The sequence below is a fragment of the Chiroxiphia lanceolata genome, chromosome 17 (genome assembly GCF_009829145.1).
Source record: "Chiroxiphia lanceolata isolate bChiLan1 chromosome 17, bChiLan1.pri, whole genome shotgun sequence".
Taxonomy (NCBI): domain Eukaryota; kingdom Metazoa; phylum Chordata; class Aves; order Passeriformes; family Pipridae; genus Chiroxiphia; species Chiroxiphia lanceolata.
Genome location: NC_045653.1, coordinates 4,535,470 through 4,549,378, shown reverse-complemented (window position 1 = coordinate 4,549,378; position 13,909 = coordinate 4,535,470). Strand labels below are relative to the sequence as shown.

At 48.5% G+C, this 13,909-nt stretch overlaps 1 protein-coding gene across 1 annotated transcript; it reads right to left on the bottom strand.

Moving 5' to 3' along the window:
- Positions 1–4,330: 4,330 nt before the first annotated feature.
- LOC116795525 (somatomedin-B and thrombospondin type-1 domain-containing protein-like) lies at positions 4,331–13,610 on the bottom strand. Its single transcript, XM_032705292.1, has 5 exons — positions 13,388–13,610; positions 10,613–10,807; positions 9,615–9,693; positions 8,197–8,373; positions 4,331–4,745 (listed from the first exon to the last, which is right to left on the bottom strand). The coding sequence occupies exons 1-5, from the start codon at positions 13,608–13,610 to the stop codon at positions 4,628–4,630; spliced, it is 792 nt and encodes a 263-aa protein (XP_032561183.1). The 3' UTR covers positions 4,331–4,627.
- Between the last annotated feature and the right edge of the window lie 299 nt (positions 13,611–13,909).

Sequence of the window (13,909 nt, the reverse complement as noted above, 5' to 3'; positions counted from 1 at the left end):
GGTTTTCCCATCGTGTGATTCCTGGGACTCCAGGCACAGCCTCCAACCAGAGCAGTGACCCTGGTTCTCTCCAGTTAAACCTGTTACCTACGTGAATGAGCTGAGGAAAACCAACAGGAGGCCTCCCAGCAATGAGTTTGTGACTCCAGGGGTCAGTGACAGGGGTTTGAAACCCTCCACAAGTTTGGGATAAATTCCAAGATGATATATAGTCCAGACTCATATTCTCACAATCCTATTTACTAAAGCAATAAGAACTTGCACTTCCCATGGCACCCAGGGCATATTATTATACTATGCAATTTCCTTCTGCAAAAAGCCAATTAACTGTACATGTCTGTACCCATTCTGCCAACTACATCATTTTATAATTTCAGAACAGCAGCACAAACTGCCAGGGAGTTATCAGCAAGAACTGTTCTGCAATAATTAATAGATGCAGAGATTAAGAAAAGGAGCAAACTAACCACACAAATTAACACAGTCAATTATAATGCAGCACTTTACAGGGCCAGGATCTTGTGTAAGATGAAGTTCCTTATTAAGCTTTACCATCTCCCCCCTATGGCAGAGGCCGAGGAGCAGCCTGAACACGAGCTGGTTTGAGAATTGGGTTTTGGGGGTTTTTTTTATTTCCCTCTGTTTGTGCTCTAAGGCAGAGATTTGAGAACAAGCAGGTCTGATTGTAGTTTGGGATCTTAAATCATCTCTGACCCCCCTTCCCTCTCACCTTTGATCAACAGGTGATGGAGTCATGCTGAACAAAACCTTCCATAATTGACTTTTCCTTTCATGGATCCGGCCATTTTCCACTCTTCCAGACAGTTGTGAGTCCAGGGTGGACACTACTGGCCCCACCACCTGACCTCCAGTGGGCTCCTGACTGCACAGCACAGGCTGCTCAAAGCATGGACAGCACTGAAACCTTCAGCTTCACCCAACTTCCTCAGAGCCTCTGGAAAATCCACTCCCAGTTTTGTGGAAAGCCTCTGGTCTAAGCAACTGAGATTCTCTCACCATTTTTTTTTAATATTTCTCATATTTGGGTTTGTAGTTTTAGGCTGCAGGAGACACATTTACAGAACAGAATAATCTCTGCTGGTTCAGACTCTCCTCTCCTTTCTCACCCATACTCCTCCTCTTGCAGTATCACGACTATCACCAAGCAACTAATGTTAAAAGTGGAAAGAACTTCTAAATTTCCTCACAAAAAAAAAAAAAAAAAGACAGGGAAAAAAAAAAAGGAAAAAAGAGAGAAGAGAATCAGTGATCTTAATATTTAAAGGCTCAAAATACTCAAAATGAAGGATTAAAAAAAAATTAGGTTTGGAAAGCTAAAGAAAACAGAATAGTCTCATTTAATAAGAAATATTGCTGACTCCTACCACTCCAGCAGAGCGTGCTCAACTTGCAAAAGAAACAGTTTGTCCTCAGAGCAACAAAACTATTTAAGAAAATTACTTTTTTTGTTGTTGTTCTTTTCCTTTGCCTTTGGCTCCTGAGCTTTCTGGGCATATTTTATCTCTTGTTTCTAGATGCACAGGGCCTGTTTCCTTAAGGAAGGAAGCAGATCCACATACATTCAGATGACTGCAATCCCACATACCAGGGCACCTAATGAAGAGACCATGCAAAAAATGGTCTTTTACCACCTTCTGTTTCAAATGTAGAAGAAAGCTGCTGAATTCCAGGCTGGACACTACAGGCTTAGGGTGAGGAAAAGCACAATTCTCCCTCCACCCCATGACGATGAAAGATTTCTCTCCAACAGAAAATGACATGGCTTCTTCAGCAGCTTCTAAAAGGGCCTGGATTTTTTTGCTTGGCTTTTCATCATTAAAAATTGAGATCCTCAGCTGGAGGGCAGAGGGAAGTGTAGGAGCATCAGCTGAGCTTAATTTTCCTTTTACATAAATCCGACTCACTGGTGCTTTGGCTTTACTTGCTCCTCCTTTCATCTGGAGCCAGGCGGGTGCCTGGAAGGTGGAGCTGCCTGAGCACAACTGGCAGTTCTGCATTATCAGAGCCCAACAGGATGATTTATGGAAGATGAGGACTGAGCTCCTGGCTTCGTGTTCTTGCCGTGGGAGATGTTCTCCTGTTGATACCCAATGGTGGAAGGTTTTCAGCGTTGTCATGGGAACAGCTCTGCTCCTTGGAGAGCAGCCTCTCCTCCATGTGAGGCTGCCTTGCTTGTTTACTGTACAAAGCCATTTTTCGGGAGCATTTTGCCTTGGATTTCCAATAGTCTCACCTTTCCTAAAACTAAGGTAGTGGAAATTATGGAGATTATGACGGATGGTGATAAAGCTTCCAGAGGGAAACAGGCAGGACCCAGGATGTGTCAACAGCATGAGCTCATTTTCATTTGCCAGAAAAGTGATCTGACAGCTTCATTATCTACTTAAAAGGCTCACTCTTGCTCTCTCTCTCTCACACATACACAATTCCTTCCCCCAGGAATTTACCAACAGGATTTGTTTGTGTAGTCACAAAAGGTGTGGAGGTGAAGCCAGCACATGGCACAGCCCTTTTTAGGATGTGCTGATGCAGAGACATTTGCAATGTCTTGTTTCATCAAGTGACAGCCTGTGCAGAAATACAGCTGCTATGAGAGCCCCTCGGGGGCTAATTCTTTCGTACTCCTGCATGCCCAGGCTACAGTGACAGGAGGAAAGCACTGTCCTACCATGCCACCACCAGCAGCTCTTGACAGCACCTCGTGTTATCAGCTCTCGGGGATGAGGCAGCAGCAAAGAAAACCCCTGTGGAAGACTTCAGTTTTTTAGGCATTACTAAGCAAAAAATGCGTCTTTTATAGCTTCAGTCCTCAATGCTGAAAGCATCTGGTAAAAGCAGGGTTTCATGTGATCAAGAGTTTGGGTAGATTTTGAAAGTAAAAAACATTTCCAATAGCTGGTTCCTTTCTGTTCCTGAAATGACCACCCCCCTCTGTAGGGCCCTGTGGCTCAATAAGGGGCTTCTGCAGGACAAGGAAAACCTTCCAATGACTAAATGCTACTCTGATTACAGATCCCCACCGAGGGATGAAACTGGCTTTCAGTTTGACAGAAATCTTCACCGCAAAAACCGAAATGACATTCTACAGTTATTTATTCCCAGCCCATCTCTGGGAGCACATCCCTCCACTCACACACCAGCACGTGCTCCTGGGACAGCCACAAGCTCATCACAGGTTATGTGACACAGGGAAGTACAAGACTTTTTTTTTTTTTTGACCTTAAAATCTTGCTACTCTGGGACGAGATTATCCCCCTGTGAGTCATTAATCCACAGCCAGCTTGTAACACACAGTGAGAAGCAGAACCCTGCTCTCAAATCCCTGCTGCACTGGCCAAGGACATCAGGCACTTTCAGAGCACTCAGCGCCCACCACACACCTCAGTGCTCATTCATGTCTCCATGCAAGACCTTCAGCATGGTCATTAGATGGCTTTTGTGATCCTATTCCAGACTAGAGCTGAACTTGAGCATTAAAACTCTGCTGGAGCCAGCCCCAGCCTCTCACCTGTGTGACAGATGGAATGACCTCGATCTCACCCTGCAGCACCTCTGCCCCAAAGCACAGGTCCTCTCTGTAATTTTGGTTTAAGCAGATTCAGAAGCATGTGTATAACAAAAGAAATATCACATCCACTTCTTACACAGTGGTAGGTCGTGGTGCTGCACTTCCACTGGGAAATCCTGAGTAGTTCTGGAACTGGGCAGCAGCAACTTTTCCTTCAGCCTGACCTGCTGGAGCTAAGGAGTCAGTGGCAAGCCTGGAACAAATTAGGCAGGTTCAGGTGCTAAAGAGATGGCAACACACAGATTAATCAAACAGACAGACACTGGGATAATATCTTCAGTCTCCTTTATTTTCATTTATAGAAAAGTATGAATATAAATCAGTAGATTTTAAGGAAAATATTTCAAATATTTCCCAGTCAAAAACACAAGGCTATAGCCAGGCCTTCCTATTTAGAGCCCCAGGACTGCACTGCATTTTGAGGCAACTCAAGAGATGCTCCTTGAAACCTTAAGTCCAAGGGCCAATTTGTCCCTGATATCTGCTATTCTCACAGATTTGAGCAGACTCATTTCTAAGTTCTGATATTAACTCAGCAGTGCAAGATCAACCCTCTGTAAGAATGAGGGTCAGTAGGAAATTATGAGACCAGGGAGGGTGAAAACAGAAGGAAAAGATACACAAGCACAAGCAGGAAGCATCCACAAAGTGCTATTGCCATGAAAAGAAGAAGGCACTTGAGTTAATTTACTTTACATTGTTGATTCTTCATTGAGACTTTAGAAAAAGAATAATTAAACCTGGGTTCTTACGGCCTTTATTGTCGTATTTGTTATTTGGTAAATTCTCTATCCTCTCAGGAGGGGAGGGATTTGCAAGAAGTCATCAGGGTCAGACATGTCTCTCTCAGGGAAGAAAGAGACTGGTACTTCCCAGCCAGCCTGATTTCTTTGGAAATCGAGGAGCACAGACAGACAGAGGATGCCGGGTGCCCCCTCTGACACGGAGCAGTCGCTGCTTTGCCTGGGGCTCCCAGAGGAGGGAGCTGCTGCCAGAGGAGGCACCACAGCCCTGGTGCACTGGGACTGCCTGGGGAAGTCAGATGAACAAGAAGCTGTGAACAGAAGGGCAGGAGCAAGTGTCCAGCTGGCGAATTCTCCTCCAGGTTCCCTTGCATCGAGGGTTCCCCACCGCCTGCCAGTGCAACAGCTGATTCCTGAAACACAGTCACCAGAGGGAGACAGTAAATAAGCTGCACCCCCACTGCAGGGCAGTCACAACGAGGCCTTAAATCACCCAGGAAATCCCATTTAGTCTGACAACATCCATTTTCACTCCATGGCCCCAACTCTGCCTTTCTACCACTGTGAAGAGGCAGCAGCCACAGGGAGGCTTGTAGGTCGTACAAGTGTGAAGCAAAACCTCACAGCCACAGAAACGGAGATTTTGCCGTAGCACTGTGCCCATTCCCAGATTTTAGCATTCAGCAGTTTAAGGGAATTCCTCACATCACTGTTTTCCAGCCCTGACCTTTGGAGAATCACAAATACCACAACTAGATAAACTCTGGCCTTGTGCAGAGAGCTGCCCACAGATAGACCAGCAGACCTCCAACTCTCTTTGGTTTACAGTTCTGTGGAAACTGGAATTACTGCTCTAGCTCCACAAAGATAACCCTGCCCTTGGCTTAATGAGGTGTCATGCTCCAGAGCTGGGATTTATGTGTCACACATGGCTGGAAAAAGCTCGCTGTATTTTTCTTTTGGCTCAGGGTCATTTCAAAACACCAGAATCTGAGGATTAAGATCCCGGATAAAGCAGGCTGTGCACAGAGCAGTCCCACACCCTTCAAAACTCTGGGCTGCAGCTTTACCTTAAGCTCAACTTGATTACTCTCATCTTGCTGGTGGGGAAGGCAAATACTGACTTAGCTATAAATCAGGTCAAATCAAGTCCATCCATCCTCTCTCCCTTCACCCCACAACTAAATGGGCACAAACTGCTGCAGTCTGGACATTCATGTGCTGCAAACACCACATCTTGCTCCAGATGATGAGGAGCAGCTGATCCTCCAAGACACAGGGTAACAGTTTCACAGATGTCAAGTCTGTGCTTTATTTGTACATCTTCTAGAAGAGGATCCAAAATCAGTAGATCTACTTCCCAGCTCAATGCTCTGCCTTGTTTATCCCATAACTTTCTAGAACAAAAAAGGCAATGCAAGCTAGGTTATCCTAGCTATCCTCACCTGGTGGCCCCAGATCTGGCCATACAAAAAGGACTTTGAGAAACATCCTGAGCTTGCATAACAGGGGTTAAAATAAAAAAGCATATTCTACAGAGTGGGAGACAGGTGGAAGGCAGAGATAACAAGCATCTCTCTTCAACTTGAGACATTTATAAGCCAGACTCCACTTAGACACATGAAGATAATTAGGAAATACTCATCAAAATATACCAGCATTGCTGAGTTTATTTTAAACTCTGTCAGCTGTTTTCCTTCCTGACAGTCACTCTTGGAACAATATTTCAGGGAACCAAATGCTGGCACGAGGGGGAAGCCAAGCACAGGCATGGCGTGGGTGGGACACTGCACGTGGAGACCTGGGACTGCACGAGGACAGGGCACAGCCACACCCTGCCCATGGCTCTGGGTGCAGGCACACCAGCAGAAAGTCCAGCTGAGGGTGCACTGAGTGACTTGTGAGCTGATGGAGAAAAACTCAGCATGTGCTGCACCCCGGACTCTGGCACCAGCTTTGGCCTCCCACCGGCCCCTTTCTCAGGGCAGCAGTTGTGTTCCCATCTTCTTCCACCTTTCTTTACAAGCATCACATTTATGCCCTCCACATCTGGACAGCAAATCCCAGCCTGAGGGGCCCCAGAGCACTGCTCTCTCACAAGCCTGAATGCTCACATATGCCCCTTTGAATAACAGAAGGCAGAAGCCTTCTCACAGACATTTCCCTCATCCCACTCAATGGCTGTTCCCAACAGTCCAATTTCTTCTCAGAGATCACAGAAGTCAGTTTTTTCCTCCAAGATCTGGTAAAAAAAATATATTGTTTCTGGAAACAAATGAGAGGATAGCTCTGCTCACATAAAGAATATACCTATAGTAAATACTTCACTTGAGATGCTGATAACAAGAAAATCAAGCAAGATACTGAGCCCTGGGCAACCTCCTTGACCCACCACTCTAAGGTAAAACAGTGACACAGACAATTTCTAGGCCCTGCTCAATTCTGATGGATTTAAACTACCTGCTGAGCCATGGGCTGAGTCCTGACTTCAGTGAACCAGTCTCTATTCACCCCAACTCTGTTATTGCTGCCTCCCTCCAGCCTTCAGCCTGCCAGCATTTGAGGATCAGATCATCATTCCTACAGGACACAGTCCCCTTTCCTTCGTGCTTCCATTTCACATACAGCAGTGTTCAACAGGTCAGGTGATGACAATGCTGGGCTCTTTTTGTAGCCCAATGTAGAAATGAATTCCTGAAAATACTTTTTATTTTGCTTAATCTGATGCTCCTGACTGGCTCCAGAGTTTTAGTAAATAACATTATTGTAAGCTTTTATAATCATTTACAGGTTGAATGCAGGTAAGAGCTACTCCTGGCCACACCAGTTCAGATTTTTTCCTTCCTTATCTAAAACCTTACATAACAAGCTGAAGAGGGAAGGAACAAACTCCAAAGTGACTTCCTCATCCTGAAAGCCTGAGAAAAACCCTGCCCACAAAGGCCATTATTGGCAGTCTTGGTAGTGCAACACATTGTGTGCTTCAGGCCTGACAATCCTAGTTTAGAGTTTCTAATTCAAACCAATGTGCTTATTCCAACATTTATATAAGTTTTAAATATATCCCTGCCCAGCACTGATGGGCAATGATTTTCTCAGGCAGGGCTGCTAATCAGCTTCAGAGGATGCCTTTAATAAACCAGCAATGGGGTTAGGAGTATCAGGATTAAGGCAGTGCAGAACTGTGCCTCCAGTGACCACTACAGAGGTTTGGGAGCCAGGACCCCTCCATTGCTGGCTCTGCCCCAGAGGTGTTTCACAGCTTCAAGCCATTCCCTTCATCTTTGCTGGAGTCTGCCCAACTTCTACAACCTGGGTGGTGCAAATCAATCACCCCAAAGCTTCTTCAGCTCTCCAGGGAAAGGCTGCTGAACGTACAGAGACTTACCAGACTACCACTTCCATCCAACCTCAGATGCCAGCACATACCCCAAGTCCCTAAGGCAGCTACCATTCACCACAAGTACTCAAAAAGGAGAAACTTGGAGAAACAAAATCCCCAGTGCTGAAAAATCAGAAACAGAATTGGCTTTATTTGACATCTGACAGGACTATTAACCTTAGAAGCCTGGCTGGAGTGTCTTTAAAACAAAAAAAACACAACTGTGCCACCCTGAAGCCAGTGAGATTTAGCAGAATAAGGGCAGGTACTCCCACACCCAGTCCTGGCTCTGCCCTGGTTTAATACATGAGCTTCACCAGGTCATTTCAACTCTTCAGGAAACTCATGGTATGCAACAAGGAGCAGTGAATATATGCAGAGTGCTCCACAGAGCTCCGTGCAGCGCCTTGGGACACTGGAACAAGTGGATCAAGGGAGAAGAATGAAAAATTCAACACGAAAACAAAAGCTAAAACTCTTACTTTCTGCTCCCGGTGCCATCCCCGGAGCAATGCTGACTTCTGGAGTCCAGGGCCGGGTGCTGACACTCCACACAGACCGTGTGGCCCTCCCTGAGGTAGCGCATCCAGCGGGTGTACGAGTGGTGGCTGTGCAGGCAGCCCGGCGTGATGGCCACGAGCTGGAACTCAACACAGTACCTGCAAGCAAAGTCACTGAGAGGGTCAGTCAGCTCAATAACCAGGCTAGAGCCCTCCACGGGACTGCCAGACTAAACTGGAAGACCATAGATCACTAATTAAGAAAAACTAAACCAAACCAAAAAAACCCCACACCCGAGGTCATTAAAAGCAGAACACGTGGTGTGCTTGCATTTTAATAAGGTTAAATAGGGAATAAAACTACTCTGCTGGTGCTTTCAACTGACATGTCAAAAATACAAATAGAGACACAGATTGGTCAAGCATTTGACTAATCTAATTCCAAGTCTGGTATCCATTTGCTGAGCTACACTTTCTCTACCAACTCCTGTTTGTTACCTAGAATGGGCTTTGTACAGCAGCTTGTGACAGGACCTAAGAGTCAGTCTGTAAAGGTTTTCCTGTCATGATCTCCCTCCTAAGAGAGTGAGGCTGTCACATCTCAGTGGGAGGACAACCAGATTGACACAGCAATTCTGTGCTTCTGATTTTAGCCAAACCTGAGAAAGAAACAGGCAAAGCCCAGGGACTGCAGGAAGAACCCCTGGGGAATCACCAGCTTGCAAGGCTGTGTATGAGGGGTTACAAGGTGGAAGATAACCTTTCCCATCAGCACTGTGTCCCTGCTAGCAAGGAGCCCAACTGGAAAAGAGGAGGACTGGGAAGGCTGATGCCAGCTCCCTGTGTTTGAGGCACCAGCCTGGAGGCAGGGCAGCACACACAGACATGGCAGAAGGTAAAAAGCAACAGAGCTTTTAGCACAGCCCTGCCTGTGCCTGTGCTGTGAAACAATGCTGCAGGGGAAAACAGGCAATGTTACAGCCAAGGGGGGCTGAAATGGGAGAGGGATGTGCTTCCCATGCAACAAGACAGCAAACTGGCCCCTGAGAATTTACCCCATTTATGCAAAGAAGTGCAAAGTGCACCAGATTCTACACTGAGAAGAGCTGAAGTGAATGGTCTTTGGCTTTTCGATCACACAAACAGCAGTGGTGCCATGAACGAAGAGAGAAATTTCAGTCCTGTACTGGCCTCACACCAAGGCAAACCCCCGACCTTCAGAGGCCCTGCAGACAGGGTTGGAGCTGAGGGGAGAGCAGGGCCCTGCTCCAGTGAAGTGCTGCCACTCTGCTGGGGAACGCTGGCTCTGAGTGGTGAAAAGCTGGGCCACAAACTGCAACCAGAGAGACTCTGCAGGTGGAATACAACTGAGTCCCTGGGCCCAACCTCCTCCAACTTACCCTGCTCTTTCCTTGCCATCAGCTGCAGCTCTTTTCTTCCTCGCTTTTCCAAACCCTCCCGTAGTTATTAATGCTGGGACTGTGTTTACCAAAGAGAAAGGGTACAGAGCGTCAGTGGCAATGCTGCACTAAGGCTCCTCACGTCTGCAAAACAGCAAAGATGGGCTTTTAATGTCATAGGGTTTTATCTTCAGCAGGAGACAAAAACAATTCTAACTTTGTATTTTCATATTATCCATGTCAGTCGACCATTTCACTGGTAATAGAATCTGTAGAGCTGCCAGACTTTTGGCTGAGCAGAGTAAGCCTACTTGTAGGTACATCCAAGACAGAGAGGGAGGCAATGTTCACTTAATGCCCACTCTCAACAGGTTTGAAGAAGTCAGCTGCTGCTGACATCCAGACTGGACAAATTTTGACCCCAAAATCGGCAAAAATGACAAGTAATTCTTCTAAAACTCAGTAAAGGTCTGTCATGAAAAGCTGATTTGAACCAACTAATATCAGGCTTTTTCTCCAGAAACTAGTTGGAGGTCTCCTCTGCCTGCACTCTGCTCCAGTGCAGAGAAGTAATATCTTGTCTGACAGGTATTGCTCCTTTGTGACTTTTTGCAGATAACACATAAAATAAAAAAAATATAAATGACCAAAAAAAGTGTTCAACATTCACTCACAGAAGTTTTCAACAGACATATATCTGCCAACCCTATCAAAATTGCCAGAGATTTACGCTTGTATAAGTGAGAGCACAACAGGCCTGTAATATCTCACTTTTGAGCAGAACACAGCTAATGGCAGGCATCACCTCCAACACTGGGAAGGACACACTGAAGCCCTGTGGGAAGAGCTCAGTTCTCACTTACCCAGGCAGGGCCAGGGCAAACAGGCCAGTGCCTGAAAACAACTCTTCAAATATAGTGAAGATCAGCTCTGCTGACCCAAACCAGAGTCCTCCCCACGATCACCCTCCCAGATACTTTTATTTTCAGTGGACTCACTCAGGGACTGTTTGCACTCTGTTCCTTGCTGAGTCCAGTACTCCACACAGCCAGCCCTCTCCTCCAGAGCAGGACATGCCTCTGCCCCGTTCCTGGGCTCCTGGACGATGTGCCTCGTCCGGACACGATACGTTGTCTTGCAAGGCTCTGCACAGCCACTCCAGGCACTCCACTGAGATACCACACAGGGGATAACTGGAGGAAGAGTAACAAAAGGGGGGTATGGAAGGTTACAGGAGTGATGCCAGCAACATGCCTTCTCCAGAAAGGACATTTTTTAACATAGCTCAGTACAACCTTCCTTATTTCAGACGTGTCCCACAGTTGCGTTGGGCAGTTCCCAGCAGTTCTCCTCCCAGGAGATTATCTGCCCAGGCTCCAGCCAACCAACACAACCTGACAACCAAGAACAATTGCTTTGGAGAAAAACACTTGCAGGTCAGCCTAGACTCATACATTATTTCCCCCCCCACATATTCTCAGTCGGCTTCAGTCCCTCTCCTTGCATTTCTGCACCTTGTGCCCGAGCTGGGTCAGTGTGGGACAAAACACCCTGCCAGGACCTCCAGTGTCAGTTGTCAGGGAACAGGTGTTCACTCCCTTGCTGGTTCAGCCCTTAGGAGCTGCTGAAGGCCAGCCCACACCCCTGTGAACACACAGAGCCAAGGGCTGCCTTCCACCAAAGTCCCTGTGAGCACCTGAGGCAAACCCCCCATGCGTGACCCCTGATGCTGAGCTCAGTCATGAGGAAGTCCCTGGTTCCCAGCCCAGCTCCCCTGCTGCTCTATCACTCAGTTTAAAGATGTGGATGAGCCCATTCAAACACATTAAGAACAGCCACCCTGCTCAGCACCTACAGCAACAGACATTACCACTCTGACTTACAAGGGCACGCACAACCCTGAGTCCCAATGATTTCAGTGGAACACAACCTGCTGAATGCTGGGACAAATCCCAGCCTTTCTGAGCAGCTCAAGCTTGATACTTCAATTTATTCTCCCTCAGAACACAGACAAACCTAACTATAGCATTAACCTCACTGGAAAATGCATTTGTCTTCAGAAACTTTAGGATGATCATTCAAATGCTACTGCTTTTCTTTTTTGTCTAAAGTCAACACAAACAGCTTTTTAAACCTATTCAAAGACTAGACATTAAATCAATTATCTAAGTAGTTGCAACATTTCTTATTTGCAGCAACACACCACAAATGAGCCTTTGCATCGGACTGTAGGCTACCCAACTTTATCATCCTTTTGTGCATTTGATTTGATCAGAATATTGTGCTCTTCAGTTTTGTTTGGTGCCAGATATTAATGCATTTTCTTTAATATTTTGCTTTACAAGTCAGTTTGATAAAGTAGCTCTTGAGCAGCAAAAGAAAGAAAACTACTGGAGAAGGTTAGGCTGTGGAGGCAATACAAGTCAAAGCAGAGCTGAGTCCCTGACCTCCAGGACAAACAAATCACAAGAAATAACACAGAAACACCTCACCCAGCAGAGCAGCAGCTCTGCCAGCTCACAGTGAGCAGGCACTGCTGTACCTCAGGGAGCAGGTGCTGCTGTTCCCTGGGGAGCAGCTGTCCCGTCACAGTGCCTGACCACATCCTGCCAACACATTTTCCTTATTACTCAGCTAATGAATCAGCTGTATGAATAGACACAAGAGGCTCCTGTCCATCCCACTTATCCCTGACGACTGCCAAGAGCAGCAGGATTCGGACACAGAGGTGCTGAGGGAGCAGCTGAGAGCCCAATAGTTGTCAGGCACCAAAGGCATGGGGGCATCCAGCACCAACACCGCTCCTGAACAGCCCCAGCAGCAGGGGAGCCCAGTGCACGGCCCTGCAGCACTGGGTGTCCTTCCTCGGGAGGGGAGAGGCAGGTTTCAGGGATCCCAGCAGCCCCACTTCATGCTCCCTGCTGCCCTTGGGAGCTGTGGGTCTACAGGTCTGCCAGTCTGGCCTCATCCACAGACATATTTTGTATAAATCGCTCTGGAATTAATCTATTTCCAACCCATTTTCCAGCTCTGTGCCGAAAGGAAAAAGACAATTAAATCACAGGAACGTGTGCCCATCTGCCTAGAGCACAAGTCTGTTTTGGCACAGCTATGCAGGTTTGAAATCAAAGGCATTATATGATCGGTAAGAATCCTTGAGGATGCTGATTGTGGGAAGTATGAGATCGTTCCACTTACTAAAGTAACTTTTCTCCTTAATTGACATCCGCACTTGGTAGAAGACGTCCCTCGAGGGAGCACTACTGTGCTCCCCGAGACCCCGACACAGCCGCAAGGGCATCGGGGTCCAGGCTCTCGCCAGGGGAAACCTGAAGCTGCTGAAGCTGCAGCTGCCGATGCCTTTTGCAGGACAGCACGGACTGACAGGAGCAGCAGATCTGATCCCATCCACGGTAATTCAATCCACAAGAGGGAAAGGGACTGGGGGATTCTGACTCAGTCAGGAAACGTCCCGCTTCACGTTTCTGTCCTGTAGGAAGACGCAGCAGCATCCTGACCTGCCCAGCGAGCTCCTGCTCCAACGGGACCCCGGCGGGACTCGGCGCCTCCGAGAGCCACGGCCCGGGTGGGGAGCGGAGCGTCCGCAGCATCACCGCTCATCACCGCAGCACCACCGCTCCTTCGGCCGCCCGCAGCCCCGCCCGCCCTCCCCGCGAACCGCGGCGGTGCCCGGACACATGGTCAGAGCCCGAGGGGGGCACGGACCGCTCCGCTCGGGGGCTGCCCAGCCCAGCCCAGCCCTGTCCCCTCACCCGGGCAGGTCTCGGCATAGTCGTGGCAGCAGTCGAGGGTGCGGACACACGCCTGGTCGCAGTAGCAGGGCCCGGTGGAGCCGTCGGGCCGCCGGCCGGTGCTCAGGCAGGCGGGGTCGCGGCCGGGGCAGCAGAGCCCACGGGCCGCACACCCGGCGGGCAGGGCCGGCGGCGGCAGCAGCAGCAGCAGCAATAGCGGGATCCAGCGGGGGCCGCGGGCCATTGTCCCGCACCGGCCGCGCTCCCACACCGGCGGGAGGCGGCGGGAGCTGCGGCGGAGGGGCCGGGCCGGGCGGGGCCGGGGCGAGTCCTGCGGCGGCCGCTCCCCCGGGATCAGCGAGTGCCAGCCCGGACAGAGCCCCCCGTGCCGCTGTCCCCTGCCCAGCCCTGAGCCGCAGCCCTGTGGCAGCAGGTGCTGCTCACACCAACACCCTCCTCTCCCGCCCCACCCGACAGTCCCAATCCTGCAGACTTTTCAAACCCCAGGTGTCATTTCTGCACTGACTGCTGGCACTTACCCGC

Excerpts from the sequence above, each read along its gene's own strand:
- LOC116795525 (XM_032705292.1), bottom strand. The coding sequence starts at position 13,610 with ATGGCCCGCGGCCCCCGCTGGATCCCGCTATTGCTGCTGCTGCTGCTG. Across the intron at positions 10,808-13,387 it reads CTATGCCGAGACCTGCCCGG|TTATCCCCTGTGTGGTATCT; the intron begins GTGAGGGGACAG and ends CTCTTCCTCCAG. Across the intron at positions 9,694-10,612 it reads AGAGTGCAAACAGTCCCTGA|TCCCAGCATTAATAACTACG; the intron begins GTGAGTCCACTG and ends TGGTAAACACAG.